General features: G+C 40.0%; 1 protein-coding gene across 1 annotated transcript; it reads left to right on the forward strand.

Annotated features, from left to right (window-relative positions):
- The first annotated feature begins 6748 nt into the window (after nucleotides 1-6748).
- On the forward strand, nucleotides 6749-7357 carry LOC122735310 (high mobility group protein HMG-I/HMG-Y-like). Its single transcript, XM_043976754.1, has one exon. The coding sequence runs from the start codon at nucleotides 6929-6931 to the stop codon at nucleotides 7217-7219; it is 291 nt and encodes a 96-aa protein (XP_043832689.1). The 5' UTR covers nucleotides 6749-6928; the 3' UTR covers nucleotides 7220-7357.
- Nucleotides 7358-8899: the final 1542 nt, after the last annotated feature.

Here is an 8899-nt window from a genome sequence, read left to right on the forward strand (position 1 = left end):
GGGGTTTTCTTGATAAAGATAATGGAGTGGTTTGACATTTCCTTCTCCATCTCATTTTACAGATGAGGAAACTGAGGCAAACAGGGTTAAGTGACTTTTCAGGATCACGCGCTTTGTAAATGCCTGAAGCTGGATTTGATCCCATGAAGATAGGTTCCAGGTCCAGCACTCTATGCACTATGCCACCTAGCTGCCCCATAATTCAGACAGTCTTCATTTAATTTACATCATACTTTTCCTTCAAAGAGTACAGAGCCTCATATGCAAAGGATCTTGGATTATCTTGCCATACTCTAAGGTCAAAATTGTAATCTTAACTCTCCCACTTTCTTAGTACTTGTATGGTTTGGGACAGACCCCTCCGAATTTCTGGCCTTTAGTTTCCTCATCTGTACATAAGGGGGTTAGGCGTGATGGCCCCAAAAGTCTCTTCTAGATCCATGAGTATGATCCTGTGTGTACAAGGATGATGCTAGTACTGAGAAAAATGGAGGATACTGAAGAAAACTAGAGATACACCATTCCTATCTTCTAGCAGAAAGATACACTCATGAAACAAGGAGAGGGTGTAGGACCATAGAAGATGTAAGATGAGCAGTCTAGATAAATGATGGGGCCTCATCTAATAGTTCTTTGTGTAGACTGGGTCTCAAGTGCTTTGAGACTGGGTAAGAAATATCCAGTTTGAAGGAGGCCAAAAGTAATGTGTTGCTAAAAAGGGAAATGAGATCTTTATTTCATTGACATTCCCAGAAAATCTTAATCTTAAAAATACTTTCCATTTTTTTTAACCTCCATGAATTCGTTATAAAAACAATAGCAAAATCAAACGTCTGGTGCCTCATGGGGCCCTACTAACCACTGTCTTCTGGAAGTTGTTCACATGCCTTGTTCCCTAAAGTTAAAAAGTTGCTGAATCCTGAATCCTGGATGTAAGTGAATAACAGTCATTAGAACAAATAGTGTCTAGGTTGTTGAATAAGACTCATGTAACAGCATTGGCAAATGGGAGTAGAGTTCTCAGATCATGTGCAGTGTGCTCTGCCTTTTGGCCAACCACATTGGCTTGGTGAACCTGATTCTAGAAATGTGTAATGTCACATGATGAAGGGTCCATCTCTTCACTGGAGAACATGAGCAGTTATTCTATAATTACTTCCAATCTGCGTATTGTATGGTGAACAAAAAAAATGGAACTCAGTGAGCATTCAAAACAGACAAAGAGATCTCTCTCCATTTTCTCACAGGTCAAATGTGAATAAGGGGACAGGAGTCCTGTAAGCTTTAGGGTGGAAAGAGAGAGCTAGTACCAGCAGCCTACTCTCCCCACCATAATTGACATGAAGCTATGGGAACATGGCTCTGTTTTGATTGTGGTACCTGTTTCTATTCCTTCCTTCTTTTGATGAAAGAGTATTGAAGATGGAACAGACTAAGCTTCAACCTTGGTGTGATATAAAAGGTCAGAAGAATAGGCCACCAAAGGCCCAGCAATGGGAATCCATACCAGAGTTGGTGAGTAGATGAGAATGGTGAGGAGCATATTTCCAAGCAACCAACTCTAACCAGAGAGGCAGTGTATCTAAGAACCCAAGGGGAAATGATTCATATAACAGTTAAGTCACATCCAGAGACAAATTTAGTAGGGACAAATATTTTAACAACAGTTTTAGGTTTGAGCTCACTTTTCTTAGGGATTGAGATGGTAGAGGGGAGAATATATCCTTGAGTGTTACAGAGTTGGGGGTGAATGGATGCGTATACTTTTGTTTTCGCTTTATCTTCTTATTAATATAGTTTTGTAAAAGATGGTTGTTGTTAATTGGTTAAATATAGTGGGGTGCTAATCATCAGCATTTGATATTAAGAAAAGTACACTGGAATGAGAGTTCAGGGCAATAGTACTTGAGAAGAAATCTACAGCTCATCTGAAGTACACCTACAGTCCTAAAGGGGAAAGATATCTAGTTATTCTTAGGGAATATCACTCTTCAGAGAGAGTAGAAGTTAGGATAATGAAATTTTAGAACTTATATGAGATATAGTTAAAAATCCAAAAATAGTTAACTACAAAAATGCACGTCTCCTATTGGGTCTAACCTGGGAAATGGTAGAATACACAGTCCAAAGCAGATTATCATCCTCCACTGTGATACCCTCCCAGACTATCATAGGTATACATTTGGAATGTGTCTTAAAGTCCATCTAATTTGACTCCCTTATTTAACAGATGAGAAAATTGAAGTAGAGGTTACCTGCCATCTTGGTGCCTTAGTTTCCTTATCTGGAAAATGAGGGAGTTGGACTAGATGACCTACAAAGTGGCTTCCAACTCTATATTGATAGTCTTCTAAGCACAGTAAATTCATTCTATAGGGATTATGCCTAACGCAATGTAATGGTGTCTGGCCACAGAGTAGGTTTGTTTTTTGTTTTTTTTTTCAGGGGCAATGAGGATTAAGTGACTGTAAATTAAGTAGAACACCTACCCTACAATAGTAATCTAAGAAGAATTTCATGAATCAACTAAACAAACTGAAAACAAAATGGGTGCCCATAAATAAGATAATGACTGAACAAACTGATTTATGTGAAGGTAACAAAATGCTATTGTACCACTGAAACAGCAAATATGAGGAAATCAGAGTAGCTAGAAAAACTTCTATGAAGAACTACAGAAGAACTATGAAGAAACCAGAACCACAAGAATACTATGCATATTGATTTTAATAATGTAATTCAAAACAGCACTAAAATCATTTCTATTTTGATTAATTGTAATGACCAATCTTGGTCCAAAAGAACAAATATGTAGGAGCCACCTCCCTCATCTCTGAGAGGTAGAGGGCTGTGGGTAGGAAATGTGTCATACAGTGTCAGACATTAGTACTATATTGATTTCTTTTGCTTAACTGTTTTTCTGTGATACAAGGGAGGGTTCAATGGGGATATTATATCAGGAAAATACTATGTTATATAAATAAATTGACATCAATAGAACTTTTGAAAATATAAATAGACAACAAAAAAGAAACTGCAACTCAGAAAACATGTAATGAAAAACAGAGACAAAGACAGTTTTAAGAAAAAAGAGTTTAAAAATGAAAAAAAGGTTTTGTTTTTTTTATTGCCTATAGAAAGGTTCCTCCTTTCCTGGGAAATAAAGCCATTGGTAAATGAAAAATCAAAACTCCTTCAAAGAACTCTATAATGGGAGCCAATAGTTTAATTTCCCTGCTTTGGCTACCATTCAATAGCTTTATTTGTGCAAGAACAAATGAGGGGTAAAAGTTGACAAGCATTCTTTGGCTGAAAGGAAACATGTTTGTTTCTAGTTAATTGGAAAAATGTTCAGGAATAGCTTCTGCTAGTCAAAATATTGCCCACAAAACACAGCCAAAGCCAAGCTGGGTGTGAATCTATCTTTCATGCTCCTATGTTATACTTCCCACTCTGTACTGCCCTCTCTCCCAAGGCCATTGTTTAATTTTTTGAGTAATGCCTACTAAGGACTACTGTTTGCAAAAGTCATTGTTTGGTCCTTCTAATGGTTCTAGCCTTGGCCAAGGTAAATGCTCAGTGTTTAGGGTTCAGAACTCTCAAAAGCTTAGATGACACATTGTTTTTTGGTTTGCACAAAACAAAGAATTGTTTTTTTAAATAAAATTTGTTATTACTTGTTGATTGGCTGATTTGGTCAGAGATACAACTAAGAATGTTTTTCAGTCTTTGAGATGAAAAAGCAATGCGATCATCATTATCATTAAATAAGAAAGGGCAATTGAACTGAGGGGGGAAGAAAGGTAGCTATTTAAGTCAATATTTCTATATGAGAACATGAACTATTTGTCTTAAAATTATATAAAAGTAAATCTGAAGCTTATGGGTGGGTGTTCCTAAACTGGTCCTTATGCTGTAGTTTGTTGTATTGGAAACAAAACAGAACAAAAAAGGCAGAAAACCAGGTAAGACTTCATCAGAACATAAAAGCAGAAATCTAGGGTGTTTGGCCAGGTGATTTGCTTTCTCTTTATGTATATGTTTGTGTTTCTTTGTGCTTTGTGTGTCCCTAAGAAAAATATTGTACAGTGACCTTGATATAAATCCTATCTTCTTAAACTGCAGCTTGAAACCCCTTATGGGGTTGCACAAATAAATGTGGGGGTCATGAAAAATTTGGCAATAGTAAAAGATTGCATATACTTATTTTATATACCTGTATACTGGGGGCTACATAAAAGTTTCTCTGGTAAGAAAGGGTCACAAGGGGAAAAACATTTAAGAAGCCCTGGTATAAGCTACCCAAGGTCTTAGGAACAAAGCACACTGAAGAAATCTCTGATGATGAATATATCACAGTCAATGAGACCTACATCTTCAAAAACATCCTCTGAATCTTTCTTTATTTTCCGGAATGTGTGTGTGTGTGTGTGTGTGTGTGTGTGTGTGTGTGTGTGTGTGAAAACAATCAAGGAGTCATTAGTAGTTAGCAACCATGAGGCTAGACCTAGGTTACTACAAGATCTATAAACCAGGACCCTGTAATCCCCTTGCCCAAATTAATAGAATTAAGTGAAATTCTTCCTCTTTTGTTTTTCTCCTCACTTAAGACCTAGTAACTAAAACTGTTAGAGGAAAAGATGCCATTTCCACACCAACTGTTGGAGTCCTTTCTTCAACTGCTGGTGTCCTCACTTTGTAAGTCAATTTGTTTTTATTTTTTCTTTCTTCTTCATATAGTTATGGATGTATATGTTGTTTCTAGAGCAAGAACTGTTTTTTTATCCTCAGTGCCTAGAACAGTGCCTGGAACACAATAGGTGTCATTATAATTATTGATTGATTGATATACTTGTCTCATTTGCTCCTTATTTTGTTCCATATGCCAATCCTTTTTCAAGTTCTCATTTGAAAGCTTATAAGATGTAAAGATATGGCTTTACAGTGACATTGTAGAATGGTGAGAGAGCATGATAGAGTGGAAAGATCCTGGGGCTGTGAATTGAGATAAGTTCTATTTTCAAATCCTCCATAAGCTAACTATGTGACTATAAGAAATGTCAGGAAGAGCAGAAGTAGGAGGAGGAGAAGGAGAGAAAAGAGAAGGAGAAAGAGAAAGAGGAATGGTAGTAGTAGTAGTAGTAGTAGTAGTAGTAGTAGAAGAAGAAGAAGAAGAAGAAGAAGAAGAAGAAGAAGAAGAAGAAGAAGAAACCTTAGTATTATATGTCAACAAACTCAATGCCATTCTGAAATAAAAACTCAATGGGAGGGGCAGCTAGGTGGCACAGTGGATGAAGCACTGGCCTTGGATTCAGGAAGACCTGAGTTCAAATCCAGCCTCAGACTCTTGACACTTACCAGCTGTGTGACCCTAGGAAAGTCACCTAACCTTCATTGCCCTGCCCCCCCCAAAAAAAATTCCATGGGAAGAACATGTTTAAAGAGTAATTAACCCTTTGCAATACTTGTTTTAGCCTATACTTTTGAAACAATAGAGTGGATGACAACGGATTTAAAAAGTGTACAAACAAAAATGACAATGATAGTAATGTAACACAGAATCTATCACTGTGGGATAAATATTAAACATGATGAATGGGATTAATAGATGCATGATTTACTTATGGAACAAACAGATATCACTTCACTGAACAACAGTGAAGGCTGACAATAGATTTATACTACAAAACACAGACTAAGCCAAATGGGTTGTGAATATATATATATATGTATATATATATATATGATTTTGTTATGTGTAACTGATATTGGTTTATCTCTAGATGGAACTTTTAAAATATCCATAATCCAAGAAAAGGCTTTTCATGGGTAGGATCTACATGAATTCAATCAATCACATGAACTAAGTCACGACTCAAAGCTGAGTCATGTTGATTATGAAAATGGAAGAATTGATGATAGATATAGAAGACCAGGTCATTGCAATAAAAAATTACAGAAATGTTTTTTTGTAAAGAGATGAGAAATTGGGACAGCTAGGTGGTACAGTAGATAGAACACCGGCCCTGGATTCAGGAGGTCCTGAGTTCAAATCCGGTCTCAGACACTTGCCACTTACTAGCTGTGTGAACTTGGGCAAGTCACTTAACCCTCATTACCCCACCCAAAAAAAAAGAGATGAGAAATTGGTCAATAAAGATATTGGAAGGAAATGTAAGAAACTTGCCAAATATCACTCCATAATGATATGGTCAAGTGACTAGAAGTACCTAGCAGAAGCCTGATTTCTTTCATAAACTAAAAAAGGGACAAATGCCCTTACTATAAACGTAAACTGCTAAAACATTTTGGAGAATTCAGGAAATAAACTATAGTAGAACTAGTCATGAACACAGATAAACCCATCACCGATAATTCTTTGCACATAACATTACCATAGGAAAAAATTAATTAAGAACAATGTCTTCTTCAATATATTCTTCATATCAAGCACACATAAGCTCTAAATTATGTAGAATGTAAAAACTCTCAAAATGTAGAGAGTCAACAGAAGAAATCAATGCCACATAGGGAAAGAAAGAGGTACATATCATTCCTATTGTTTGGTCTGTTGATAAAATTTTCCCAAGGATACTTTCAGTAAGTCAACAGAAGATGAGCCTGCATCCCAACAATTTCATTCAATTACAAACATCAATTAATCAATTATTTTATCCTCTTCTGCAATGATATGTTAAACTTTACACAAAACAACAATAGTAGGTTAAGAAACTGCCCTAGGCCGCATTTGCAACAAGTGGCGGCGGCGGCGGCGGCAGCGGAAGGAGCCCGAGCAGGGAAGCTTAGCGAGGTCATTCGTTCGCAGTCCGCGTTGCTCCCCCGCAACCCGGAGCTACGCACCCAAGCCGGCCCGCTGCCGCACCCCACCCCCCTACCCTTTACCACCTCTCATTAGAGAAGGGGGAAGATGAGTGAATCTAGTTCAAAGTCCAGCCAGCCTCTGGCCTCCAAACAGGAGAAAGATGGGTCTGAGAAGAGAGGGCGGGGCCGACCCCGGAAACAACCCCCGAAGGAACCCAGTGAGGCACCAACTCCCAAGAGACCTCGGGGCCCACCGAAGGGGAGTAAGAACAAGGGGGCTGCAAAAGGCCGGAAAACCACCGCTGCACCAGGGAGAAAACCAAGAGGTAGACCCAAAAAGCTGGAGAAAGAAGAGGAAGAGGGGATATCCCAGGAGTCTTCGGAGGAGGAGCAGTAACCAGGTCTGCTTGTATCGCGCTACCTCATTCCCCTTGATGATGATGATGACGACGACTCGGCGGCCCTTTCCTTCTGGGACTAGACAGAAAAATGTTGATCTTCTTTAAATCTCCACTTTTCGTTCCCCACCTTTCCTTTCTCTGTCTGTCCTTCCTGGTTCTGCTGGTGAGAGAAATAACTGCTCTACCAGGGAAATGCCTCCCCATTCACACATTGAACATGTTCACACTAATCCTGGCCACCCACTCCATGTGGGATTGTGCTGGGCAGGTTGGAGCAGGCAGCAAGTGGTTGAGGTGCTCTGCCTCTCCCCCCACCTCCCACATCCATCCATCCATCTATCTACCCATAGACCCACCCACTCTTTCCCAGGATAGGGATTTCTTTTGTATTCCTGCTTCCCTGGACAGAGCTAACCTTTTGACTTAGCTGCCAACACCTGTTTCTTTGTCTTTGCCCCCTGGAAAATGGGACCAGGGTTCCTGTTTTCCCATCTCCCTCCCACCTTGCCCACCCCAACTCAAGGGTTTGAGAGGGAAGGACAGATGTCCGACTATCTTGATCCTAAGAGCTCAGCTTCAACCGACTTCTGTCTGGGGATATTCTATATCATACTATCCCTCCTACCTTTCTACCTAGTCAAGCTTGGTCCCAAGGGTGGAGGTGGGAGCAGACTTTTTACTGGGAGTTAGAAGGGGGAGCCCAATACCTACCCTTCCCCCCCCCTCCCCATCTGCTCTACACTCTGGCATTTCCTGAGCATCAAACTGGAATGGGGCTGGGCTGGAAGTCTAGGGTGTAGGGTATGAATTGAGAAGTAGCTAAGGGGAAGGGAGAGGGCCTGATTCATGTTTCCTTGCTGCTCAGGAGATCTAGGGAGAAGGGGGACTAGGGAGAAGGGGGACTGGACAATCCTATTAATTTCCCCCAATCCTGGGCTGGCCTTCCTGGGCCTATGATTTTTGCCTTTGGAATGCATGTTTTGCAAGGATATTTCCTTCTCAGCCCCCCACCCCACCCCCCTCCATCCTTTCAGTATGCCATCCCCCTCCCCCTAGGAGCTGGTTACATCTTCCCTCCGTTCACAATCTACCTCTGAACACATTTTGTTGGTTTTCTTTTTTTAAATGGTTTTGTTCTTGCATTCTGGCTTCCAGACACTCAGCCATGCAGTTTTGTTGGTTCTCATGTTCACCTGCCCTCTAACCCTTCCCCATCCACCCTGCTCATCCTCCCCAAATCATCACAAGGAGGGCTTGGGGAGATAAGAGTGGACACCAGGCCTAGTTTACTAAAAAAGTGACATTGTTGGGGAGGTGGGCCCCAGGGGAGCTGCCCACCCCCACTTCTATCAGTCCCTCCTTTGGTAATCTTCAAATTGGGAGGGTTATGGGAAGGAGGTCCAGCTGAAGTGGGGGAAGGGGTGGTCCCAGACTGGTGTGAGGGGGGGACCCCCCCCACTCTGGTTTCCTATTTGCAGTTACTTGAATAAAAATAAATTCCTTTTTTTCTGGAAAAAAAAAAAAAAGAAAAAAAAAGAAACTGCCCTAGGTCTTTGTATCTGAACTCCTATAGACATAAAAGTGAGGAGGTAAAAAATAATAGTCTTGATAATAATGATCATAATAGTGAGAATTTTTTAAAAAATACTTTATACTGTTTCAGAATATCCATTGTC

Source organism: Dromiciops gliroides, chromosome 1 (assembly GCF_019393635.1).
Source record: "Dromiciops gliroides isolate mDroGli1 chromosome 1, mDroGli1.pri, whole genome shotgun sequence".
NCBI classification, from domain to species: Eukaryota; Metazoa; Chordata; class Mammalia; order Microbiotheria; family Microbiotheriidae; genus Dromiciops; species Dromiciops gliroides.